General features: G+C 62.5%; 1 protein-coding gene across 26 annotated transcripts in view; it reads right to left on the bottom strand.

The window, feature by feature from the left end:
• MEGF6 (multiple EGF like domains 6) overlaps window positions 1-26,761 on the bottom strand; it is a 124,270-nt gene that overhangs the window by 20,329 nt on the left and 77,180 nt on the right. For 8 of the 26 annotated variants that reach the window (XM_055350398.2, XM_063703302.1, XM_063703301.1 and 5 more), the window contains 10 exons: window positions 15,991-16,113; window positions 8,646-8,780; window positions 7,282-7,407; window positions 6,397-6,519; window positions 3,824-3,946; window positions 3,368-3,505; window positions 2,601-2,720; window positions 1,727-1,849; window positions 932-1,102; window positions 416-547 (listed from right to left, as the gene is read on the bottom strand). In XM_055350398.2, coding sequence (XP_055206373.2) covers window positions 416-547; window positions 932-1,102; window positions 1,727-1,849; window positions 2,601-2,720; window positions 3,368-3,505; window positions 3,824-3,946; window positions 6,397-6,519; window positions 7,282-7,407; window positions 8,646-8,780; window positions 15,991-16,113 — 1,314 coding nt within the window. Of the gene's footprint in view, window positions 1-415; window positions 548-931; window positions 1,103-1,726; window positions 1,850-2,600; window positions 2,721-3,367; window positions 3,506-3,823; window positions 3,947-6,396; window positions 6,520-7,281; window positions 7,408-8,645; window positions 8,781-15,990; window positions 16,114-16,834; window positions 16,900-22,931; window positions 23,303-26,761 lie in introns of those variants that run through there. The other 18 variants (XM_055350625.2, XM_063703324.1, XM_063703331.1 and 15 more) reach the window with 7 other exon arrangements.

Here is a 26,761-nt window from a genome sequence, read left to right as displayed (position 1 = left end):
ACCAGCTCTTTCAAACAGGCAGAGCCTCACTGACAGTTATGACAGGTCCCTGGCCATCTGAGCTAGAGGAACCCCACCTGCTAGCTGCCCTTCAGCAGACACCCCTCACTGTCTTAGTTATTTGCTGGCTTGCTTGTTGCTGGACCGTGAAGACTGATATTTAGGAAGGACAAACACTTTGGCTTGCTTGTTCCCAGGGAATCCTTACTGCCTGGAACAGTGCCTGGCATAGAGTGGACAGTCAGGGGATGTTTATCAAAGGAATTAACAAATGGATGAATGAATGGCTCTGCACAGAGTCCCCTGCCCAGGGCCAGCGGGCAGGAGTAAAACTGAATGGGCTCAAAGGGCTGTCCCCAGCTCTTGGGGCTCAGAGGCCCCTTTCCAGCCCCCAGCCCCTGCCCAGCTGCCTCACTCTCATTGCAGATGAGCCCAGTCCAGCCCTCGGGGCAATCACAGCCATCCAGGCCCGGCAGGCAGGTCCCTCCGTTCCTGCAGTCATCACAGGTCAAGCTGCAGTCATGGCCAAAGGAGTCATCCAGGCAGACTGGGGGCAGACCAGGATGGGGGGATTCAGAGCCTGACCCCGGCCTCAGCAGGCACAGAGGCCCGGCTCAGACCCTCAGGCCAGGGAATGGGCATAAGGGGCATCCTTGGCCCATGACGGCCCCCAAAGGGTGACATGGGGACAGATGCTGGGGCCAGAAGGAGCCCTAACCTGGGAGCTGTGAGCCCGGTCCTGCCCGGCTCAGCCCGCACGAGCTGCGCAAACTGAGCCAGTGGCTCAACCTCTCTGGGCCTTGGTCTAACATGGCATTGCAGGGGTCCTTCCTCACGTCCCCAACCTCTGATTGGATGTCAGCCTAGCCCGAGGGGTCGCTGGCTGCCGGCCCTGCGAGCGGGAGCCCCCGGGGGCTGGGCCCGCACTCACCAAACTTCTCTGTGAGCGTGTGTTCGCCCCGCAACTCTGCCTCTTCCTCATCGGCCCCGACGTCGTCATCCTGGAAGAGTTGCGGCAGCTCGTCCTGGAGCACGGCAATGTGGGGCAGGGGCCGCACGAAAGGCAGCTCGCCGTCCAGGTCCACCACCGGCTCCTCCAGGGCTGCCAGGGACACAGAGGCGCCTTAGCCCCTGCCACCCACCTGCCTGCTCCAGCGACTCCCCGGCGGGTAGGGCTGGGCCTGAGCCCCACCCCAGGGCCCCCCACCACCCTCCTACTGCCTCCACTACCCCCACCTCCTCAGCCTGGTCCCAGGGGTCATCCCAGCTGCACCCGACGCTCCTTCTCAGGAAAAAGGCGGCTCTGGGCCCTGAGGACCTGAACCCGGCCCCTCTGCCCCCAGCCTCATCCCAACTCTAGGGACTCTGGGGCCTAGAGGGGTAGGGGTGGGAGCAGCTGCTATCAGTCCCAGGGACAACATCACCTTAGGTCTTGGTCCCTTCTCTCACCTGGTCAGGACAGGTGCTGGGCTCCGGGAGGATGCCTGTCTCACCAGCTTCCCCCACCCCACTGTCCCCAACCCCCACAAGGCCCTCAGAAGAGGCAGGACCTCAGTGGGTCCCCAAGGGCCCAAGAGCCTCTGAGGTGTGTTGGCCCAGAGAGGCCAGGGGGCAAAGGACCCCAGGCAGGTGGGGGTGGGGTGGGCCAGGCCTGTGGGACACAGGGTCAGCTGGGGCAAACTTGAGAAGGCAGAGGCCGGTGCTCCGCGGAGGGCGGGAGACTCACGGCTGCAGCCCCTACGGTCCTCGTGCAGCCGGTAGCCGGCCTCGCAGGAGCACTGGAAGGAGCCGGCCAGGTTGGTGCAGTGGTGCTCGCAGCCGCCACGGCTGGAGGTGCACTCATCCACATCTGCAGGCGACCCGGGGTCACTGAGGCCTGTGCTCCCGGGTGGGGAACCAGGAAGGCCCCTGCCCACCCAGTCCTACCCGCAGGACTGAAGCCCTGGTGGCTCTGCCAGAGCTGAGTAGCATCTCTTCAACCAGCCAGTAAAACTCACCCTCAGCCACAGCGGCCACTCTGGCCATCCTCCCAGCCCAGGGTCAGAGCCATGGCAGACACCTGCTAGGGGGGGCCAGGCTGGGAGGGGCCGGCCAGGCAGCAGCCAGGGGGACAGGCCCAGCTCCAGGAGAGAGCGGCCAGTGACCTCAGGCCAGAGGGAGGGAGGGGGCAGGTCAGCACAGCCCTCCAGGCAGCAGGCACTCAACTAACACCCACAGCCCTGCACTCAGCAGGCGCTCAACCAACGCCCGCAGCCCTGAACTCAGCAGGCGCTTAGCCAACACCCACAGCCCTGAACTCAGCAGGCGCTCAACTAACACCCACAGCCCTGCACTCAGCAGGTGCTCAACCAACGCCCACAGCCCTGCATGCAGCAGGTGCTCAGCCAACACCCACAGCCCTGCACTCAGCAGGCGCTCAACCAACGCCCACAGCCCTGCATGCAGCAGGTGCTCAACCAACACCCACAGCCCCAAAGCAAAGCACAGAGCAGGCCGACCCCATGCCCATCATGGGGGTACCAGAGCCAGCCCCGTGTCCTTCCTTAGGGCAGCCCTGCTCCCAGGCCACCCCAGCTGTGCAGTGGCAGGGCAGTGCTCACCCTCACAGCCGCAGCCATCAGCACTGAGCCGGTAGCCGGCGTAGCAGCTGCACTCGTACCCGCCAGGGTTGTTGGTGCACACCTGCTGGCAGCACGGGCTGTCTGCACAGTCGTCGACATCTGTGGAGCACACGCCACGGGCCCCCTGGTACCAGGCACCTGCACGTGCACACGCCCCCACCCACACACAACTGCATACGACCACACACAACCCACGCGCCCGACAGCACCTGCAGCTGCCCACAGCCTCACGTGTGCACACCGACATTCATGGCACCTGCAGACAATCGCACCCACCACACAATCACACCCACGCACATGCACGTTCCTGGTCCCGCATATGTGCACACACAGGACACATGTCACAGCCCCAGGGCCACCTGCCTGTCTGCTGTGGACAAGGTGTTGGGACTGGGGCTAGAGGGTGGGGATTCCATCTGGGAGCCAGGGTCTGGGGTGTGACTTCCAGGACACTGGGTCCTTCCCAGGTGAAGGGGCAGTACTGAGGAGGTGCTGATGGGGCTAAGGGGGTGCCGTGAACATGGGTATGGGCCTGGCGGGCTGATGTGGGCACCAAGCTCTTTCCTGGCCAGGATGCTGCCTCTGTCAGACCTGCCCTACCACCCCACCAGGGCCCAGGCAGCCAGACCAGGACTCAGGGAGACTGACGAGGACCTCCAAGTCATGGCATGGAACTGATCCCAGACCCAGGGCAGCAGCGGGTCCCTGGAGTGGGGTGCAGGCATCTGGGAGGAGCCAATGCACACCGATGCAGGTCCTCTGATCTGTGTCCAGCTCGTAGCCGCGGGGACAGGTGCACAGGGGCCCAGCACTGGTGTGGCTGCAGCCATGGGAGCAGTCGCCGTTGTTGGCCTCACAGCTGTTCACGATTTCCATCTCAATCCCTGCCATGAGACCAGCCACCCGGGGTGTGGGATGGCGGCTAGGATGACTCCCACCTACCTTAGTTCCCCCTACCTCCACCCAGCAGCCAGCCTCGGGCCTGGGGACACCCGTGGGAAGCAGCAACATGGAGCTCCCAGGCCTTGTCGGGTCTGGGACCCCCTGCTCTCCCTCGACCCTCTGCTCACCAAGGGCTCACACCCAGGGCTGCCCCTGATTGACAAGGAAGCCCTGCCCTTCAGCCAAAGCAGGCCTCGGGGTCCTGGGGAGCAGCGTGGCCATCCCGGGCACCTTCAGCCTGTTGCCAGCTGCCCACTCACGGTAGCACTGCCGGCCATCGGCGCCCAGCTCATAGCCCGCGTGACACACGCACTTGAAGGACCCCTGGGTGTTGAGGCAGCCATGGGCACACTGGGCCAGCCCTGCAGCACATTCGTCCACATCTGGAGGGGAGAGACCACAGGGAGGGCTCAGAGGTGCCGGGAAGGGCCTTTGCATGGGACCAGTGGAAGACAGCGCACGGCCTGCTGACACCCAGGGCCTGTGGCCGCATGACACAGGCATTCAAGGCCAATCCCACTGTCCCTGACGACCACTAGTCACAGCCCTGCAGGTCCCCTGGGATGAAGAAGTTGACACCCACACAGGTCTCACACTAAGCCCGTTGCATGACCAGGTGCTGTTACCCAGGCAGCACTTTCCTGGTGTCAGTGAGGACGTGGAACCACACACCACGACACCCCGTGGCCATCCGGCGGGGGCCTGATGATATGGTCTGGCTGTGTCCCCACCCAAATCTGACCTTGAACTGTAACTCCCACAATTCCCAGGTGTGGTGGGAGGAGCCTGGTGGGAGGTGATTGAATCATGGGGGTGGGTCTTTCCTGCACTGTTCTCATGATAGTGAGTAAGTCTCATGAGATCTGACGGTTTTAAAAACGGGAGTTTCCCTGCACAAGCCCTCTCTTTTCCTACCGCTATCGACGTGAGGTGTGACTTGCTCCTCCTGGCCTTCCGCCATGATTGTGAGGCCGCCCCAAGCCATGTGGAACTGTAAGTCCATTAAACCTCTTTCTTTAGTAAATTGCCCAGTCTTGGGTATGTCTTTATCGGCAGCATGAAAATGGACTAATACCATTGGAAACTGACCACTGCCTTGTCTGGACACACGCCGCTGCCTCAGAGACTCACCCTGTGGACCACTGGGGCAGTGGCAGCCCGACCCCTCCCCAAGGCTGCTTGGCCCAGGGAAGAGTCAGGAACACCCAGACGTGCAGGGACAGGGTTAACAAATAAACGTTGCCCAGCCATGCTGCAGAGGATGGTGTGGTGTGGCAGAGGGTGCAGCGGTGTGTTCCAAACAATGGCACCTGCCTGCAACCTGACTCTAAGCAAGCACATTCACAAACAGCCCCAGTGAAGCAGCAGCAGAAGCCCATCCCATACGTCCAGGTGTTTCCTGGGCTCAGGAACAATGTCTCCTTTCTTCTTGAGTTCTATTTTTTTTTATTATTTTACTTATTCATTTATTTATTTATTTTTAGACAGGGTCTCATTCTGTCACCCAGGCTGTAGCACACTGGTGCAATCATGGCTCACTGTAGCGTCAACCTCCTGGGCTCAAGTGATTCTCCTGCCTCAGCCTCCTGAGTAGCTGGGACTCCTGCCTCGGCCTCCCGAGTAGCTGGGACTCCTGCCTCAGCCTCCTGAGTAGCTGGGACTCCTGCCTCGGCCTCCTGAGTAGCTGGGACCACAGGTGTGCACCATCATGCTCAGCTAGCTGGGTTTTCTTATTTTTTTGTACATACAGGATCTCGCTATGTTGCCCAGGCTGGTCTTGAACTCCTAAACTCAAGTGATCTGCCCACCTTGGCCTCTCAAAGTGCTGGGATTACAGGTGTGAGCCACCACACCTGGGCTTTTTTTTTTTTTTTTTTTTTTTTTTTTAAGAGACAGACTCTTGCCCTGCCACCCAGGCTGGAGTGCAGTGGCGTGATCATAGCTCACTGCAGCCTTGACCTCCTGGGCTCAAGTGATCCTCCTGCCTCAGATTCCGGAGTAGCTAGGACTCCAGACAGCACCACCACACCTGGCTAATCAAAAAAAAAAATTGTTTAGAGACACGGTCTCGCCATGCTGCCTAGGCTGGTCTTGAGCAACTTGGCTTAAGTGGTCCTCCCTCCTTGGCCTACCAAAGTGCTGGGATTACAGGTGTGAGCCACAGCACCTGGCTCATTTCTCCTTTTCTCTTATTCATCTCTTCAGTTTTCCTGCTGGGCAGGCACTACTTAGGAAATACAATAGTTTAGGCCGGGTGCAGTGGCTCACGCCTGTAATCCTAGCACTTTCGGAGGCCGAGGCGGGCGGATCACAAGGTCAGGAGATTGAGAGCATCCTGGCCAACATGGTGAAACCCCATCTCTAATAAAAATACGAAAAATTAGCCAGGCCTGGCGGCGGGTGCCTGTAGTCCCAGCTGCTGGGGAGGCCAAGGCAAGAGAATGGCGTGAGCCCAGGAGGCGGAGCTTGCAGTGAGCTGAGATCACGCCACTGTACTAAAGCCTGGGCGATAGAGCGAGACTCCGTCTCAAAAAAAAAAAAAAAAAGGAAATATAATAGTTTAAAAACTATAAGCAACACCTGGGCTCCCTGGCTCACTCCTAGTGAAATGAGCCTCGGGCTGGGAGCAGCTTTTGCGAGGCTTCCTACCCTCGCCCCTCAGCCCCCAGCAAGGGAGATGAGACCGCCACATCCCAGGTCACCCAAGGGTGCAAGGCCAAAGGGCCCGGTCTCATGGGAGGCCACGGCCCTAGAGTTAGACACGGGTCCCTCCACAGCACCTGGGTGCGCTTTCTGACCCTGGGCGGGGCGGAGCAGGGGAGGGGCGTCCTACCTTCACAGGCCTTGCCATCCGCTGCTAGCTGATAGCCCACGTGGCACTCACAGTGGGCGAGGCCCCGGACCACCTGGCACCTGTGCATGCAGCCGCCGTTCCTGTTGGCACACGGGCTTCTCCCTGCAGCCACGGGCCCGAGGAGGGGGTTGGGGAGAGGGGACCCCAGTGGCTGCAGGGCGCCTGCCCCCAGGCTTCTTGTGAGACCCCTCACCCAGTGCTCTCCCCACTCTGTGCTCCAGGCTGATGGGCTGGGCAGCGGGTCTCCCTCCTCCCAGGTGCGGGAAGCTCCCAAGACGCCGAGAAGACTCTGCAGTCTCAGGACGTGGCCAGCCGGCCCAGGTCAGGCAGCGGCCCAGGCCAGCTCCTCCCACCACCCTTCTTAGCCCAGGTGCTGGGGCTGACACCAAGGCGGTGGCCCCCCAGCTCTGTGACTCCGGCCCCTTCATGCCCACACTGGGGAGGACCCAGAGGCCAGGTGGGGGCATTCTCTCAGCACCTGCCCTACCCACAGCCCCCATTTCCATATTCTGGAGGACCACAGAGTCTGCCGCACCGTCACCATCAGCAAAGCCCCCCCTTTCCATGCAAGCAGCCCTGAGGACTCAGAGCAAAGTGCCAAACCGGACTGGCCTGCCTCCTCCTCCCAAGGGCAGCAAGCCTCAGGTGGGCACCTATGGAAATGAGCCGGCCCCCATCAGGTGGGCACCTACAGCAGTGAGGCGGCCCCCATCCTGAGCTTCCTGGCCCCAAATGTGCCATCCCTACTAGGCCTCTCAGCAGCCTTGGGGGCCTCCTGAAGACCCACTTCCCCCAACAGCCCAGGCAAGGCAGCTTGTCCTGCCTCCACCCCCAGGTCCTCCCTCCCAGGCTGGCAGCACTCACGGACACAGCGCCTGCCGTCATCCTGGAGCTGGAACCCGGGCCGGCACTGGCAGCGATGCCGAGTGATCGTGAGCTGGACACAGTGATGCTGGCAGCCGCCATTGCCCAGGGCGCAGGAGTTAATGGCTGGGGACACGGGGAGGACCCCAAGTCAGCCCAAGAGGACGCCTGGCCGACAGTCTGTCCCTGGCTGGCATGGAGCAGGGAGTGGCATGGCCACTTCCTCCTGCTGTAGGACCCCTCCCGGCCACTCCGAGCCCCTCCACCTTTTCATCTCCATCCTCACACGCTGCTCCCTGCCCAGCTCACAGGCCTGGTTTTGCCTTCTCTGCTGCCTACAGGATCCTCAGGCCTGTGGGGGATTCACTGGATCCTCCGGCCCCGGCCTGATCGAGGGCTGGACACAGAAGGGGACCCCACCCAGACAGAAGCCCAGCACCCCCCAGCACAGAACACTAAGCACCAGGGGTCTCTGAGAAGCTGCGAGCGAGGGCTCAGTGCCCCAGCAGGCTGCATCTCCCTGGAGGAGGATGCAGGCTGGCAGGGGGTGACTGAGACCCAGGCATCTCACCATCCTGGTCCTTAGGCCAGGGTGGGGGCAGATGTGGGGACGCCGTGGACAGCTGCCATGGGCCACAGGCTTGGCCCCCAGTTCCCAAGGGACCAGCACAGCTCCTACCCACCCCAGGCCAGGCCACACCTCACGCCTGTCCCCACACATTGCCCACGCCCCCATTCCTTCATGCACATTCCTGCAGAGCATGGACTGTGGAGTCAGGTTGGCCCAGTGGGTGCCTGTACCCCGTGGATGGATGGGGCTGTGCCCTGAGCTGGCGCAGGGAGGCGGGGACAGGGCGCTGGGCCAGGCTGGGCACCCAGGGTGGGCACTGGACCTCTGCCAAAAGCAGCAGCCAGCCCCTCAGCGGGGGTTTGGTTACTGTCAAGTCTGGCAGTTGCCTTGTGGTTAGGGAGGGAGTCAGCCCCGAGCTCAGAGGGAAGCCGCAAGAATGTGCTGTTGCCTGTGCCCGGGCAGGGGAGGCCGTCTGCCCAGGCCTGTGCCCAGAGCAATCCCAAACCCCATTACCAAAGTGCCAAGACTCTCTCGGAATGGGGAGGCTTCTTTGAGATGCCGCCTCCTCTGGGGCACCTCCTGGGGGACTGCCACCATCCCTGGGAGGTGGCTGGGCCTGGGGCCGAGACTGGGGAACCCGTCTACTGTTGCTGCATAGCGGATGGGAAGCCCGGCACCATGGAGGGGAGGGCGGTCAGAGGTCAACAGAGCAGGCAGCGGCTGGAGCAGCGGTGTTGCCTCTGGGCCCTGAGAAGGCAAAGCCCCCTCAGAGCAAGCTGGCTTAAAAACCCACCGTGCTCGCTGTACCTGTCCCACAGGGGAGCAGGCGCTGAGGGTCCCCTCCTGGGGCAGAGCCAGCCTTGGGAGGCTGTTGGGGGTCGCAGTGATGGCTCTGTCTCCTGCCCCACATGTCCCTGGCACGTGCAGGCTGTGGGGAACCCAGGGCAGAACTCAGGTAAGCCCGTCTGCCTCGGAGCCCCTCACCCCATCCACCTAACTGCCCAGACAAGATGGGAGCTGTCCTGGCCCCCAGGCCCGGCCTGCCTCACCTGAGATGGCCCTGCTGAAGCCACTGCCGTGGCTCCAGGGGCCTCTGAGCATGGCCTCCGCCGGCCCCGCCTTCCCGGGGGCCCTGTTTATTGTGTTCACCACAGCAACAGCACCCCTGTCTGGAACATGTAATAGGAAACAGACCCCTCCTGGCAGGGCCAGGCAGGCACAGGGGGCACAGAGCCCATGGCAGGGAAGCTGGGCCGTCAGGATCCAGGCGCCACAAGGGCCCAGGAGGCTGCGGCAGGGCTGGGAAAGAAAGAGGCTTCTCATCACCCCCTCCAGACAGGCAGAGCCCTGAGACACACCCAGGGACCACCGGGCATGGCGCCCACTGGAGCCCACCAGGGCAGGGGGATCAGAGGCAGGGATCCCCCCAGAGCCTGTCCTCTTGCCACTCCAGTCCACACAGTTCTAACACCCCAGATGCTCCCAAGCTGTGCGCAGCCGGGAGCCAAGCCCAGTGTCGTCGCATATATCCTGTGCCACGGATTCCCGGAAAGCTGAACCAGGCAGATTTTCGCCAGCGCTGGGATATGCAGCTCAGGAGGGGCCACCCCTGCGTGGCCAGTGCCCAGCACTGCTAGGGATGTGTCCAGACCCCTCGGGACACTGAGACCCAGCTGCAAAACACACAGCCCAGCCACCCCTACCCAGGCCACAGCCAAAGGCTCACACCTGCTACAGCCTGCAAAGTGGACCAAGCTCAGACCCGGCAAAGCTGAGTGTGCCCATCAGACGTGGACTGGGGATTTGCCTCCCAGTGGGGGAAGACCCTCCCTGTCTGTGCTCCACAGCCCTCACCTGGCTCACCTGCGGACAGATGCGGGCTCGACAGCAAGCCCTACTGTGTCTTTCACTTCTTTAATACTGAAGTGGTGTTTTCTCAAAGGAAAAAATCCCCACCCAGTGAGGGTTTGATGGTCAGTGTGCATAATCGCACCGGGTGCTTCCGCAATCCGGCCCAACGTTTCTGCCCCTTCCTGACTCTGGAGTCCTGTTCTGCCAAGGCCTAACTTCGGTCCTTGTCCACTTCCAGATCAGATGCAACTGACTGTTGTTGGGGGACACTCTGTTATGAATGGAATGTGTCCCCCCTAAAAAATCCTATGTTGGAGCCTTAATCTCCAAGGTGAATATATTTGGAGATAGGGTCTCTGAGAGGGAAGAGGGTGGGGCCCTGACCAGGTAGGATTCATGTCCTTGCAGGAAGAGACACAGAGCACTCTCTCCATTATGGCAGCCAGAGCTGCCTGGGTCACTCTAACTCCCCAGTTTGCCAATTTTAGGAGACATCACTCCAGCCCAGCCACATGCAGGTCCACTCGGGCTGGGGTGCAATTCCAACCTCTGCCAGCAGGAGGCGGCAACACCCAGGATTCTGCCAAATGTGAGGCTGAAGCTCTGCAAAGGTAAAGGGGCCTCCTTCCGTCTGAGCTGGCTTGGTCTCTGCTCCAGGCGCAGCATCGTGGGCGGCAGAGGGAGTGGAGGGTGGGGCATCAGCGGCCAGGCCCAGCCTCTGAGCTCGTTGGCTGACTGCGGGCTGCGCCGAGGCAGGCGCTGGACGCAGGCCCACCAGCTCCTCTGCCCAAGCCTCCAAACCCAGCCCAGTGGTTTCCAGGCCAGCTCTACAGGGTGGTTCTGGTCCCGCTGGTTTCTGGTTCTGGTCCCTGCTGGTTTCACAAGGCTTGTAATTACTGCCCTCAGATTGGGATGGTTTCTAGATCTTGAGTCTCCTGCCACGTGTGGTCAGTAGTCACCCACAGCCCTGCCTTCTAGGAAGCCCTCTGTTGGGGACAGGGCCTGGATGGCAGGCTGGGGTGCATGTTCATCCCCCAGCTCCCCTCCAGGCGGCCCTGCCCTGTACACCTGCCCCCATCCCCTGCCCTCTCAATGGGGCCTCCTTGTTGCACTGGGGCACTACTGACTCACAGCCTGTGACAGCAGCTGTCCTCGTCCACACGCCAAGGGGTCTGAGCCCATGATGTCACCCCAACAACACAGAGCACCAGGCAAACACTGGCCCTTCAGCATGGCCACCAGACGTCCAGAAATGGAGCAGGGAGGGAAACGCCCGCCACCCCCCTTCCATGGACCAGGCTAAGCTGACCCCACAACCCACACCCCAGCAAGGCCCCCACCCCTGGCCAGGGCCAGATCATCCTGCCCAGCGCCCGCCTTTCTGGGTGGTCAGCTCGGCCCATGCTTGGCTGCAGTGGTCCAGACCCACTGGCCAAGGTGACAGGTGGGTCCCTATAGACAAGTGCTAGCAGTGCCCTATTGGCCTACCAGGGGCGCCGGGTGCTTTAGGGAGTGGCGGGCGGCAGCTGGACCACACACATGGAATGAAGGAGGCCAGACGGCGGGGGCCAACGGGGGCACTCCCAGGTGGGAGCTACAGGGCGCACCATGGGCACCCAATGCCCGCAGTGCCTGCACCGCCACACGCGCCTACTCGCTGCTGAGCGTCAGCTCTGACCTGCCCTCCTGGGGGAGGCCCCGACCCAGGGCTGCGTGAGCATCACACGGGTTCAGCTTCTCCAGAGCGTTTAGGAAGGCGCCTTACTTGTCACCAGAGTCCCAGGAGGGCAGGCCTGGTCTATATCGACAGGGCAGCAACCCACTGCCTACGCAGTGCCCGGCACCAGCACACCAGGCGGCGGTCAGAGGGCAGCAAGGCGGCCAGCCCTGGCCCTTCAGCACAAGCCAACGGCCTGCCAGCAGCCTCCCCTCCCGGGCCGGGCCTCCCCTCCAAGAAGGAACCAAGGGGCCAGGGAGGGGGTCTATGCAGCCTCTCACTGCTGTGATGGGGAGACCCAGGCCCGGGTAGGGAAGAGTCTGCCCCAGGGCACACAGCACACCCATGGCAGAGCCAGGTGGGGAGGCAGGGCTGGGAGGCCACCCCCAGCCGTGTGCACGAGTCCATCCAACTCTGGGGGACACAGGGAGGGGATGGCCAGGCCACCAGGGTGTGACAACAGAGTCCCCTCTCCAACAGTGTCCATCCCAAAGGCCTGATGGGCATGGGCCGAGAAGGGGAGAAGGACAGAGGGCCCACCTCTTCCCTGGGGTGGCACAGCATGCTTCATCTGGAGGGACCTCTGCTGGCAAAGCCAGTGACATCGGTGGCCCTCAGACAGGGCCCAGGAGTGCTGCTCAACCCAGGGCACATGAGGGAACAGCCATGTCCAAGGCTAGGGTCCAGAGTCAGCCAGGCCGCCTCCGGGGTCATGCGCGGGCATCATGCTGGCTCAGAGCAGCCCAGGTACACAGAGGCGGAGGCCTCCAGCGCAGTGTTAGACCACATGGGAGCTGCTCTCCTCTCTGAGTGTTGCACGCTAGCACTCTGCAGGGTGTCACAGAAAACCAAGAATGATGCCCCCAGACACTCGGGCCAGACCACTGCTCCCTACACCACCGGGGAAGGCAAGGGCGGGTTGAGGTTTAGGGGCTGAGAATGAGAAGCAGGCTTGGCCCCACCCTCGGGCCTCACTAGGCCCTGCTCTTCCCACCCCAGAGACCGGGCGCCCTGGGCAATGGGGCACACCAGGACTGAGCGGCCAGGGCAATGGGGCACACCAGGACTGGGCGGGCAGGGCCGGGGAACGGGGACCCACACTCTCACAGTGTGGGAGCCATTGGCAAAGCCCTTCTTGTAGATTCTCGCTTTTGAGAGGGGAACCCTTTTGGTGTCTGATTTCCATAAGATCATCTAGAAGGCAGGGAGGTGTGGAGGTTGTACCTTTCCTGCCCTCTCTCTGCCTCAGAGACAAGTTCAAGTATGTTTCAAGGCCCCTCTGGAGTGTTTTAAGGCCGCCCTCAGGGGCAGCCTCCTCTGAGGCCTTCCCAGATTGCTCCGGGCCCTGGAGGTGTCAGCCCCCTGAGAGCTCTGGCCCCATGCTGGGGAAGGAAGGGTGGATTTTTAGGCAGCTTCTCCACCAGCCTCTCCGCAAGCTTCACTTCAAGCTGCTAGCGGGGAGTCTAACCGCAGAGCCTCAAGCCTGTGGGGGCATGTTCCTTGTCCCCCTGCAAAGCCCCAGGAGGGGTCACGACACCCTCCTGGCCAGGAGGACCCCGGCAGGCCTGGGGGAGGGGCTCCACGGCAGCCCCAGGTTCCAGCTGAGCAGCCCCGGGTTCCCGCTGAGCAGCCCGCCCTCAACTGGCCCATGGGGGTGGGAGAGGCCACTCCTGAGGACCGAGGCCTGGGCAGAGGGTGCCAGTGTGAACCAGAAGATGCCCCCACACTGAGGCAGGAAGGTAAGGCAGTGGAGGGCAAAGGGTCCCAAACTCCCCAGGGGCCAGAAATCCAGCCCTACCCCCATCAAGCCCTCACAGAGTCCAGGCAGCCTGGAACGGACTGGGTGGGCAGTGCGCTCTAACAGGCCCAGGCCGAGCTGCCGCAGGAGACTCTCCACAGGGCAGCCCTTGGCCAGGAGCTGAGATGCCCCAACACCCTCCCCATCCCAGGCCAGCGTCTCAGGCCCACAGCCTGGCCGGGTCCCTCAGCAACAAGAAGCAGCTTGAGACGGTGAGGCACCCCTCAAACAAACACGCCTGGCTTTGCCTGGGAGGTGGCCCCCAGGGGACTCCGTCCCCAGTCTAGAAGCTTTTCAGGCCCCCACAGAGAGCAGCTCCCGCTGGGCCCAGGCTGACAAACCCATGCCTATCCTGGAAACTCCCGGGAGACCGAGGAACCGGCCCCGCCCTTGCAGGCGTCAGCTCCCAGGAACTCGCCATCTGGTATCCCCCACCCACAGCTCGCACACAGAGGCCACCATGGGCAAGGGACAAGGGGGGACAACATGCCCCAGAGAGTGCCAGGAAGGGGGTCTGGATGGTGCCCAGGTAGGGTGGCCTAGGAATGGGGCTAGTCCTCATGTGTTCCCAGGCCAGGGGTCGCCAGGCCACCACCAGGGACTTTAGGGAGAGGAAGGCATTTCTCCAACTCAACTAGCCAAAGGCTAGTGGGACCCAAGTCACTCTTGTTGCCAAAGCGAGGGTCACCACCTGTTCCCAGGGGGTGAAACCCCCAGCATCTTCTGTGGCGAAACAGACACATCACAGCTCCGGGGCTGTATTTCCTGAAGCTTCGGCGTAAAGGCCTTGCTGGGAGCCTCAGTCAAGTGAAAGAGAAGGTGCGCTCTGAGGTCACTGCTCTGCGTCCAGCAGACCCCTGAGTAGGTGAACGCACTTAGGTGACAGGCTGGCACGCAGGCGAGAGTCTCACCTGGGCCCTCCATGGGACGAGGAGGCCAGGAGCCGGGCACCAGCCCTGGAGAAGGCTGTGGAGGCACCGGGAGCCCACCACTCACACAGGGGACACCCTGAGGGGGTGACAGCCAGAGGGGCCCCAAGGTCCCAGGAGCCTCCTGCCAGGCTGTGCAGGCCCTGCCCAGGGGCCCTGGCATCTGGCCCGGAGAAGATCTTTAAAATGGGTGAGCACTGCAAATTAAGCCTTCTGGGGCCCCAAGTGTGCAGACATCCCTAGGACGGCCTCCTGGGAGGCAAATCCCAGAAGGCCCGGCTATAGGAGGAGGCTCCCGCTGGGTGAGTGACGGGTGGGTGGGCAGTGGGTTGTGGTGGGTGGGGTGGTCCTTGTCCCTTTTGAGGGTTTCAGGGAAGGTCACCATCACACAGATGGTGAAACAAAGCCTAGGAGAGTGAGTGTCCCAAGGCCCCCCCACTCACAGTAGGAGGCCAGGAGAGGGGATTAGAGGCCAGGAGAGGCCCCACTGGGCTGACACCTGGGCTGCCCTTCTATAAGGAAGACCCTGCCTGAGAGGAGGGTTGAGAAAAGGACGTGCCCCCCAAGAGCTGCCTCTTCCAGGGGGCCTGAGGGGACCAGGGGGTGCAAGGCTAAAGTGCCCCAGGCTCCCAGAAGCCCCCGCAGGGCAGCGGGCTGGGGCCGCACCCCCGTCTCCGTTGTCCGGAAGAACATCACAACATTCCTGCATCTGTTTCTACTTTCAGACCCAGGGAAACTTTACAGAGCGGCTGCCTGGATCCCCATGGCGGCCGGGACATGTGAGTGTGTGCCGGGGGGGGCCCCCCGGGGCTGGCGAGCCGCTCTGCCACATCACAGGCAGGACCAGGAGGGAGGCTGCTCAGAGCCAGCCTGGGCCCTGCTCCGGGCCTCCAAGGCAGAAAGAAGGGGCGTCCTGACGCCCATCACCCAGAGAATGACCCCCCATGCCTCCCAGACAGAGGCCAGCAAGAGGGTCAGTCCCATCCTTGCTTGGGGCGCCTGTGCCCAGAGCCAGCCAGGAGCAGGGGTGCCGAAGGGTGAGGGTGGCTGACTGGCTACTTACTCTTCACCCCAGATTCCTGGGCTCCAGCCCCCTGCTCAGCCCTGTGCCGGTTCCTAGAGGCCTGGCGCCTCCCCTGCTTCCCTCTAACCCTCCCTCCCTGCGGCCACAGTCCGTGTCCCCGACACCTCCTCCAGCCCATTCCAATAGCCAAGAGACCCCGCAGAGGAAGCTGAGGGACAGGGTCCCGCTTCTTCGTCACCCCTACCCTACCTGCCACAGCCCACACCCTCCAGGCTCCCCAAGCTGGGCAGGGATCACCTGGGCCCACAAAGCCTGGCTCTGCAGGTGAAGGGTGGCCTCACGCAGCCCCTGCCCTGGACCAGGCCTCCTCGGCCAGTGTCCCCCACCACCTAGCAAGTGACCCAGGTCTCCCTCAAATCAAATGTAGGGGACATCACAACCAGGCCAGGTCCCTGCTGATCAACCATGGCAGCTTCTGTTGTAGAGAATCTTTAATAGGATCTCCACCCACGGGCTCACTCCCCTGTCCACTGGGAGGGGCCTCAGCATCACAGCGGGGCTTAGTGTGGCTGCAGAGGGTCTGCAGCCAGGGTCCTGGGGACCTGGCAACTTGGCATTCAGTCCTTTTACCGGCCTGAGCCTGGGGCACGGTGCGGGCAGGATTCCATAGAGCCATGCTCTGCAGGAAGGAGCCACCGCCAGGGCGGCCTCTGCCTCTCCATGTCCACAGCCACCCTCTCAGGCCAGGCCTGGGCACACCCCAGAGGGTAGGGATGGCCGAAGCCAGGAGCCCAGGCAGGGTCTCCAGGCGACACTCACCCAGGCAGGTCCTGCTGTCAGTGTGGAGCCGGAAGCCGGGCTTGCACTCACAGAGGTAGGAGCCTGGGGTGTTCACGCACCGGTGCTGGCAGCCACCGTTGTGGGTTCGGCATTCATCCACATCTGAGCAGGAATGGGGAAGGATCAGCAGCTGGGCACCTGTGCCTTCCTGCTTTGCCAACACAGCCCCCCAGGTGCCGGGGGCCCAGACCCAGGTCCCTCCTGTGCCTCGAGGGCACCACCCATGAGCCCCTCACCCACATCTGCCGGAGCCGGAGCAGAAGAGACAGGGTCTGTGCTCCCACCTTGGACACCTGCTCAAGAAGGAAGAGCCACTGCCTCGAGGGCCGGCCAGAAGGTGGGGAGTAGCAGAGGGCTCCAAGGACAGGCTGGGCCTCTAGCGCCTTTCAAGACTGAACCAGGAGCGCATGCGGTTTTCTTAAGTCCAAATCCACAAAGTGCTTTGGACCCACAAGCACAAAAAGAGAAACTGACAGCTTTTGAGACGGCCATGCCCAGGCTGTGGGGCGAAGCCTGAGAAAGGGGAGGGAGTGCTGGCTTCAAGAGTGTCCCCACAGTTCACGGCCATCTGGAGCCTCCCAGTGAGGCCTCGTCTGGAAACAGGGTCTTTGCAGCTGTCCTAAGTTCAGGCTCGAGATGAGATTGTTCTGGATGAGGGTGAGCCCTAAATCCAATGCGCCTATCCCAACAAGAGACACACAGAGAGGGCCATGTGAAGACCAGGCAGATTGTGGTGACGAGGCTACGGGCTAAGGACGGCCAGAAGGAAGAGGCCAGGAAGGTCCTCTCTACGGGTTCACAGGGAGCATGGCCCCGCAGGCACCTTGGGTTCAGAATCCTGGCCTCCAGATGGTGACAGAAGAAACTTCTATAGTTTGTAGCCAGCCACCCGTTTGCCGTGTTTGTTCCAGCAGCCCTGGGAAACCAATGCAGCTGGGGTCAGCCTGAGCCCCCCACACCCACAGGCTCCCCGTGCAAGGACCCAGAAGGCCACCACATCCCAGGGCAGAAGCCCTCGCTGTGCCGGCACCCTCCCCCATGAAGTGCCACTCGCCATCCCAGAGCAGCCCAGACCCCGTCAGACCCTCCCTGCCCAAGGGCCAGCTTGGTTTAGAACCACGTGTCCTCAGGTTCCAGACTTAGCTGACGCCCCACTCAAAGGCGGTAGAGGGGAGTAGGAGAGCAGGAAGGGGTCGAGAGCAGCCTGGTCCTGAGGCCTCTCCCCGCATCTGCACTGCCTGGACTTCCACAGCCTGGGGACCAGCCAAGGGGAGCAGAGCAGCAGTCCAAGGCCACGGACACCTCGCAGGACCCTTGTCCCTCCCACTGCTTACGAAGCCCCCTGAACAAGCGTGGCTGAAGAGAGCAGGGAGGGATCCAAGGGCAGGTCCACTTTTGAGAGGACGCCTCCCATCACAGGACACCTGGGCCTACCTGCTCCTGTCCCCAGCCCCGTGGCACAGGCCACAGGGAAAGTGCTGGCTGGAAGCCCAGAGGCCCAGCAGGACCCCCGGGATGCACCATGAGCTGAGAGCCGGTGGTCCTCCAGGCATCCTTCCCCTGAGACCCTGCCAGGGCTGGAGACCCAGGGGGCTGCACCCAGGCCCATCACCACCCTCTGCAGGAACGCAGAGGGAAAGCACAGATGTGGAGATGGCTTCGGGCTGCCCAGCCTCTCATGCTACCCTCCAGGCCCACGTTGCCAAGCTGGGCCTCAGGGGAATCCAGGCAGCAATCGAGGCAAACAGAACAGAGCAGACAGGCAGGAGGCCACAGGCTTCCTGGACACCTGTGTGTGCAGCCCCTGGGCTAACTTGGGTCAGAAGCCCTGCAGCTGCTGGGCCCCTGCCAGCTGGCCAGAGCACCCGGCACACAGGGGCTCTCAGAGGAGAAGCCAGTGGTGGGGACAGACGGAGCTGTGCAGCCTTAGCACTGCCCAGAGAACACGCCATGACCCCCACCAGAGAGACTTCCAGAAGCACTCCAGGAGGACTCTCCTAGGGGTCCGGGGCCTCTGGGCATGGCGGAAGCTTTGGAAGTGCCAGTAGTGCCCCGGCCAGAGAGGCCAAGGCTAACATGAGGGAGAGACCACACGGGCCACATGGACAGCATAGACCAACTACAGGAGGTGCCAGGAGAGGAGGGCAAGAGCCCGGTACCCAGGCCAGGGCAGACATGGGCATTGCCCCAGCCACAGCAGTCCACGCCTGCTACTCAGGCCAGGTGACACCTATTTTTTTTTTTTTTTTTTTTTTTTGAGACAGTCTCGCTCTGTCGCCCAGGCTGGAGTGCAATGGTGCAACCTCGGCTCATTGCAACCTCCACCTCCCAGGTTCAAGCGGTTCTCCCTGCCTCAGCCTCCTTAGTAGCTGCGATTACAGGCACCCGCCACCACGCTCGGTTAATTTTTGCATTTTTAATAGAGACAGGGTTTCCCCATGTTGGCCAGGCTGGTCTCCAACTCCTGACCTCAGGTGATCCACCCGCCTCGGCCTCCCAAAGTGCCGAGATTACAGGCATGAGCCACCACGCCCAGCCCAGGTGACACCTTTTATCCGACAACCTCACCCACCCCGCAGCCGGGTTCACAGATCTGAAGGGAGGGAGGGGCCGCTGAGAGCCGCCAAAGAGTCACCATGGGGAGAAAGATACACAGGTGCTCTTCCAAAAGCTATGAGCCGAGCATCTGGGGCCCTCTGGCCAGGGTGACAATGGAGGCCCCGCCTGCTGACCTTGCCTCGAGAGGGAAGGCAACATTTAGCTCGAAATGCCACCAGCAGACTCCCACTGGGCTTGGCCTCTCTGGGAGAAAATGTCATGGTTTCAAAAGACAAGTCCTCGGCCGTGTGGGAAACATGGCTGGCCTGATCCCTCGCTTCCAGGGGCTGCACAGAGCCAAGGTCTCCCTAATTCTGCTTAACAATCGCCAGGTCCACGATCGGCTGTGACCACCAAGGCCTTCCCACCACCCTCCAGTTCCCACCCACGGTCCCCGTGAAAATGCCCGCCTTCCGGGCTCCATCCTAAAACTCCGGCGTCGGAGCACTGTTGACAGGTGCAAGCGGCCAGCGCCAGCACACACCAAGAAACTCTTCATAGCTGTCTCCCAGCCTGAGTCAACGGATGGCACCCACCCACCAGGCTGTGCTCGCCACCTATGGAAACCCTGCTGCCCATCCACGCTCTGAGAATGTGCGTGCAACCCAGAGATGACACGAACAGCCCCAGGAGGCCAGGGTCTCTGCCTGGGACCTCCAGGGCCATCCACTCCCTGCACAAGCCACACCCACTCGGGGGAGACCCCGAGGGTCCCTAAGCCCTGAGGCTGCCTCCCAGAGGGGGCTGCAAATGAGACCAGGAGCCCCTCTCCACCTGCACCATGAAGTCGCCACCACAACCTTCACAAAGGCCAGGATGGTTTGCGGGAAGACACTGGAAAGCAAACGGTTAACGGGCCCCCAACAGCGCCCCAAAGAAGCTGGAGGGACAGAGGGACCTGGTGCCCTCCAATGAGAGTCAGCTGGGGGCAGACTCATGCCCACTGGGCAGGGCAGTGTGGGTGGCACCCACCTGAAGGGCTCAGGAAGGAGACCCTTTCCCCCTGAGCTCAGATCCCTCCATCCAAGACCCCCGAGAGAGTCTCTGAAAAGTAACGATGTAAGTGTCCTCCTGCTACGAGGACAGGAACACTGGGACTCCAGCATCCCAGCCGGGTTCGGCCCCGCCTCTCTCAGCCACTAGTCCCTCCAGAAATTCCACACTCCCTCCGAAAATGCACAGGCCCAGGTCGGCTAGGCCAAGCCCTTCTCACCCCAGCCGCACCATCTGGCAGTGGCAGGGGGCTGTGGTGGGGGAGACAGGGCCTGGGTGGGGGTGCTGAAGCGCACCCAGGCTTCCGGTGCCTGCTATTTGCTGTCAGCCAGGATCAGCTTCTGGACACAGCGAGCCAGCTCAGGGGTGAAGGATTTGGGGCCTCCCACTTGGACGACAGAGGCCTACAGGGACAGGCACTGGGCCAGACAGCCTCCTGCTGGGGTCCCCTCCACTCTGAGATCTCGGCCCCTTTGAACTGAGCAAATCCCCTTAATGGAAATGATTTTCACTCAGAAAGCAAGGTAGGAACGCGTCACCCAAACCCTCTCTGCCCCACTCCCAAGGCACCCCACGTGATGGCAGGGCTGAGCTGTTCTCAGACGGCTCCAAGGACCCCGCAGGTGCTGAGCCGGTGACCCTGGCTGCGGCTGTGATCTGAAGAGCTGTAGGCGCAGTGGCCTTTCAGGACAATGTGGTCAGCTGAATAACGAACGTCCCCCAGACATGTCCACATCCTCATCCCCAGACCCTCATATGGCAGAGGGACCTACCTTTGCAGATGGGACTGAATTGAGGATCTGGATGGGAGGTTAACCTGGCATAGCCAGGTGGGCCCAACATGATCACAGGGTCCTTATAAGAGGGAGGCAGGAGGGTCAGAGGGCAGGGAGGAGGAGATGTGAGCGTGGAAGCAGAGGTCGGAAGGAGGCAGGGATTGGCAGGTGCTGTGCTATAGGCTTTGAGGATGGAGGAGGGGCCACAAGACCAGGAATGCAGGCGGCCTCTATAAAGCTGAAAGAGGCAAGAGACAGACTCTCCCCTAGAGCCTCCAGAAGGAGCACAGCCCTGCCCACGCCTTGATTTTAGCCCACTTTGGACTGGGCCTCACAGGACCGTCAGGTAATAAATCCGTGCTGTCCTAAGTGCTGAGTGTGTGGTTATTTGTTACCTCACTCACGGGGCACAACTGTAGAACACACCACTGTCATCTCAGGAGTCACAGACGCTCAGACCATCTGGGCTGGAAATCGGGGCTCCCAGTGCCAGCTCTGCCAGCCCGGCCCCCCAACTCCTGTGCCTCTGTGGGGCTGGTCACACAGCCAGGTTCACGGGAGCCGCATGCCCTGCAGAAGCTTGCTCCCTGGGTTCCCTCCTTTGCAGACCTGTGATCCAGGACCAGCCCGTGCCGCCTACACACAGACCATGCTGCCCACTGAGCGCTGTAGTGGGACCAGGGCCCCCAGGAAGCACTGGCCCCCGAGACTCAGAGGCCAGTGTGGGGGCCTGAGCCTGAGGTTAGCGGGGCCCCAGCAAAGGCCAAAAGGAGCTTGGAGGCCCCTATGAGTCAGGCGACAAAACCTGCTCATTCCAGGGACAACGACCCACCCTGGAGGCAAATCCACTGTCCCTGTCCAGCCCCAGGCCAAGCCCCACACGGGGCAGGGAGCAGGCCAGAGAGGCCCCAGACAGCTGCGACATGAACCTGGGGGGAGCCATCTGGTAGGAGAAGAGTGGGCTCAGAGAGCGGCTATTTTAAGGAACAGCTGGGCCAGGATCCTGCTGCTGCCCTCGGCTAGATACGAGACTATGGACTTTGGCAGCCTCACAACAGACCCGTCAGCACACTGGCACACGGCGACACGGCTGTGCCAACACGGGCTGGTTCACCGGGAGCCTGGCGAGACCTGCAGTGTCTACCAGGCTGGGAGGTGGAGGAGCCTCAGGGAGCCCATGGGGCCCCCAGCGACCACCACCCACGTCCCACAGCTCCCAGCCCAGGACTACACAGGCAGCTGGACAGGCATGGCTGGGCTGCCTCGAACCAGCTGCCTCTGCAGAAACCACCCAAGACGTGCCCCTTCCGAAGCCCACCTGGACTTATAGGAAACTTGGAGGGCTCTGAGCCCCTGCCAGAAAGCTCCGCTCAGGGCAGTTATCAAGTTCCAAGCCCTGCTTTGTCCCCACACTTGCCACGGGGTCCTCACCCCCAGGGAGCACACACCATTACCTATGGGCCCTTCTCCTCTCTCCCCCAAAAGCTGGAGCACGCTTTAGACCAGGACAGGAGCTCCCAGCTCCCGAGCGCCCAGCGACACCCAGCCAGAGGCCTTGGATGCTTCGCAGTCGTAAGGCATTTAGTGGCACCGTGGGTGGACCTGGCCTTGGCTGAGCCGCCCAGCCGGAAGGCTGCCTACCCAGCGAAGACGGAGCCTGGGCCACCCTAGGCCAAGTGACCAAGCCAGGGAATGAAGGAAGCCTTTGCCACACTGAGGGCGTGGTGCTTAGTCCTTCATGCAGGAGAGAGGCAGAAGCTCGGCCTGGCACTCGAAACAGCCAAGGAGGGGTGACGTCTCTAAGGAGCCATTTCAGGGCCCCCCGCCAGCCACTGCCTACCCCCGGGTGATGAGGCTGACGACTCACTGGGAGCCGCACACCCCACATCCCCTCCTCCAATTCCACCCCCTCCTCCAATTCCCAAGGGTGCCCAGCTCCAAGCTCTGTGGATCCCAGGGAGTTCAAAGCAACCACCTGGAGGGAGGCGGGCCCAGTGCAGGCGCCAGATCCCAGCTGCAGAGAGAGGCAGGACGGAACGAGGGCAGGGCTGTAACCTGCTTCCCAGGCCACCAGGGTTCTCAGCTGCCCATGCCTGTGGGGCTCCAGGAAGAATGGCACCTACCACATCCACAGACAGGACCCCAAAGGGGCTGAGCTCTGGGGACCCCGGAGACTCAGCTCCGGGGGTCTCAAAGGGCCTTTCTCTCCAGCCTGCCTTTTCACTTGACCCGCAGAGTCGCCAGTGCCATGGGGAGCGGGGAACCCTGCTCCCACAGACAAAGTCAGGGGATGTTTTTCTTTCCTCCGGTCAAGGGACCTGGCTGTTAGTAGCCTCTGCCGACAGCCCTGAGAGCGGACGGGGGTGACCGACTCCTCAGCGCCCACGGACCCTGTCCCAGAAGCAGGGCGCGCCTGCCGGGCACTGCCCCGCCCTGCTCCCTCCAGCCTAGCTGGCAGCGCCCTGGCGCAAACTTTAAAAAGAGGAAACAAAGGGAGCGCGCCGGGGAGCGCCCTGGCCCCGCCCACCCTGCCCAGGCTCGCCCGGCGCCCACCTGGCCTCTGGTCACCGGCGCTCACGGGGTAGCCGGCCTGGCCCAGGTGACATGGGTAGCAGCCCCTCCAGAGGTAGCGGTAGTGCGTGCCCGCGACGCGCGCCAGGCCCCCCAGGAGCCCAAGGCACCAGAGCGCGGCCAGCCCGCGGTCCCGGGACGCCCCCATGGCCTGGTAGGCCGGCGGGCGGGAGGGGGCGAGGACCAACCGCGCTGCGCCCTAAGCCGGCGGCCGGGCGACGGGCAGGCGGCTCGGGCTGGTTCTGGGTTCCGGGCGGGCGCGCAATCCCAGCCCGGGGATCCGCTCCGCTCGGCGCCGCCCGGGAGCCGCTCTGGGCCGGGCGGCGCGCCCCGCCCCTCGCCTTTAAGTTCTCAGCTTTCCCTCCGCCCCGCAGGTAAAGGCCAAGTCCGCAGACACCCGAGGGAGCCGCCCCCGGCCCCGCCCTGAGCCCCGCCCCGCCTCCCCCACGGGGCCGCGCCGGCCCGCCCGCCCCGCGCATTCCAGAGTGCGCGCTCCCGGACCCGGACGCAGATAGGGACCTAGGCACAAACGCAGACATCCACATGTGACCCACAGACACAGGCACACAGACTCACGTGTGCAAACATGCACACAGGAGGTACACAGACACGGACATACGCACAGGCACACACATGCACAAACATGTGTGTTCTTGGAGCCAACACGGAAAAGAAGCCAAAGCAGCAAAGGGAGCCATCCTGGCCGGGCCGCGGGGCGGGGGAGGGGGGCCGCGGGGCGGGGGAGGGGGGCCGCGGGGCGGGGGAGGGGGGCCTGCAGAGGCGGCTGGTGGGGCTGAACTCTGACAAGGGTGGGGAAGATGGGGAACTGGTTTGAAGCTGCAGCACCGATGTGGAAACACGGGCTGAGACACCCCCAGTCCCCACGTCCAGTGCCTGCATTGTCCTGTCCTCCCCTGGCCCAGGGCCCCATACTTGGAGGGAGCCTGGGCGAGGGAAAGCTGGCATCCCTGCAGCAGGTGGTGACGGACAGAGAGCAGGGAGAACTTGCCTGCAGGGTGGCCAGCAGTGCCCAGGTGTCAGGCTGCAAAGGCCACGGAGGTGCTTCCAATCCCAGAGCCCTGGGTCCCCATGCTCCTCGAGGGCATAGCCCGGGGGAGGCAGTCCTCCCAGGGTCGGCAGCAGAAGGAACCACAGATTAGAGCCTCGTCAAGCACTTAACCTCTGCAGGAGAGCCAGGGCTGTGATTCCGGCTTGGACCAGAGTCCCCAGAGCCCCCACAGCCCCCCATCCTCTCTGAGCCCCTTCTCGCACCTATCCTTGGTCGGGGGTCACTGGGCTCCCACTCGTAGCCTCCATGGAGATGGAAGAGCTGTGACCAGCAAGCTGTGGTGCTCAGTGACCCTCAGCAGTGATCCCTGTCTGGGACCAGCCCAGCACCACCTCCAGCACTGGCGGTGAGGGTCCACAGAAGGACTGGGCGCCCGCCCACACTGTTCCCGGCCTTTCCAGGAAGGCCCGAAAATCTCCCTCCGAAATGCAGTGGAAGTGTCCCTGGAGCTCAGCCTGTTCCCAGAGATGCAGCCTGTGTCTCCTCTCAGAGGACAATAGGTGAGCGGTGGGCACAAAGCCACATGACTGGGGCCACTGCAGAGACAGAAAGCTTCCAGCCGTCAGGAAGGAGGAGGGTGCATGCTCCCTGGGCCAGCAGGCCCTGTATGTGGGCAAGCCTAGGTCAGGAGCATAGCCACGGGTAGAGCTGTGGGGAAGAAGGACTGCCAACCTCAGCTGCGGCCGCTGTGCCAGGCCCTGGGCTCTGGGGATGCAGTGCCATCCTCACCATTCCCTGCTAGGGGAGGGCTACTGTCCCCATTTTAGAGGTGAGGAAACTGAGGCCCAGACAGACTAAGATGCTGTCCTCAGGTCAAATTCCATTGAGCAGAACTCCAGCCCCAGCAACTCAGGGAAGCAGGCGGCCCATCCCGGCAGAGCCTCCACCTTCTCTCCACTCTCCACGACAGCCAGGGGCCCACCTGCTGGCCGAGAGCCACCCCTCAGAAGCCTGCCCAGTGCTCTCAGATGTGGCAGAGAGCAGTCTCTGCTGATCCAGGGCAGCTGGGAGCAAGGGCTGAGGGGCCATCCTTGAGCACGTGGGAAAGAAGAGGCCCCACCCAGTCCCAGCCTGTCTCACCTTGCCCCGTCCTGTCTGCCATCCAGAGGCCAGCCCGCCCCCTTGGCCCCCAACACTCTGCAGAAACGGGCCTGCCTGGGCCCTGCCTGTCTGTGGGGCCTCCTGGGGAGCCCCTCCATCAGCCTCTGAGCCCTTGCCGTGAGGAGCCTCTGTAAATCTCACGGATAGACAGGCTGACAGGTCTGTTTGAAGGCACCTTCCACGCAGGGCAACATCATTTATGACCGTAATGTGCAACTCATTGCCAACAACTCACCAGTAAGTGCCAACAGAAGCTCGAGGGTCCCGCCCTCCGCAGCCACAGCCCAACAGGGCCTCAGCCCAGCAGTTTCCATGGAGGTAGGGGCCAGGCTTGAGAGGGGTGCAGGGGAAGACACCAGAGGCCAGGCCTGCAAGGGCACGGGCTGCGGAGGCAGCATCCATCCTCCGGGAGGTGCACGGCCGGCCACCCTGCGAGCGAGCTCTCCCTGGTCTCTGTCCCTCTCCGCCTGCTACAGGACGGGGCCCAGTACTCGGCAGGAGCCTGGGCAACAGAATCCCTGCACCTCCGACTCCAGTCACCCTCACCAACAGGCGACGGGGCTGGGGTCCTCCATCAGCACCCCATCTGGGGAAGGTCCCTCAAGAGGCCCTTGAAGGGATGCTGTCTCCCAGCTCGGGCAGGCCCCACTCTGACACCCTCCAGGCTCCGGGGTCTTGGGAGGAGGAAGAAGCCCACAGGAAGCAGGAGGCACCAGCCGCACCCTCAGGATCCCACGCTGTCCCCCAAGTCTTGCCCACCCTGGGAAAGGGCTCCTGCCTCGTGCTGTCTCGAGGAGGAGGGAGGAGCCCAGGAGCCGCTGCGCGAGGCCCCAAGCAGAGAAGGTCAGGCACCCGGAGTCTACAGCCAGCCGGAGCCCACAAGCCCCAAAGGCCACCGAGCCATGCACTGTGGCTTGTCCCAGTGGACCTGCGTGCTAGTGTCACACATGTCACCTTCTCAGTCAGTATGTTCTTAGCAAGAAAGAATAGAAGAGAACTACCCGGTGAGCCATTTTTATATGGACTGCATGCTGAAAGGATCATATTTGGACCTATTATGTTAAATAAAATATACTATTAAAATCAATTTCACCTATTTGTTTTTGCTTTTCTGACGTGGCCCTGAGAAACTGTGAGACAGCATGTATGGCTTGCGTGTGTGGCTCACATTCTGTTTCTGTTGGACAGCTCCAGCTTTGCTAGTAAGAACTGAGGCCCCAGGTGAGCTGTGGAAACGCTCTGTGCCTCAGTTTCCCCATCTGTAACACTAGCACCTCCCTCCTGTGGGAAAGGCGCTTGACTGAGGATCCATAAAAGTCAACAAACGTGGGAGTGGGAGGCCGAGTCTGGAGGCCTGACCATGCCCCTTCCCGGCCCTTTGCTCCAGCAGATACCCCAAGGCCACGCAGAGACCCATGGCAGAGACAGTGTCCAGAGCTGATTCCCAGAGGGCGGGGGACGTCCTGGGAACTGTCCACCTCCTAAGCCATGGTGGACACAGCCATGGTCCGGAGACATCCTGGAAGCCAGCCAGGGACCGGAGCCCTGGCCCTCTCCCTTGATAGCCATCACCTCCATACCCCAACCTCAGCACCCCGCCAGAGCCATCTGGGGGCCACCACTCCAGCCCCTCCATTCCCCT

Source organism: Gorilla gorilla, chromosome 1, assembly GCF_029281585.2.
Source record: "Gorilla gorilla gorilla isolate KB3781 chromosome 1, NHGRI_mGorGor1-v2.1_pri, whole genome shotgun sequence".
NCBI classification, from domain to species: domain Eukaryota; kingdom Metazoa; phylum Chordata; class Mammalia; order Primates; family Hominidae; genus Gorilla; species Gorilla gorilla.
This window is presented reverse-complemented; position numbering and strand designations above follow the sequence as displayed.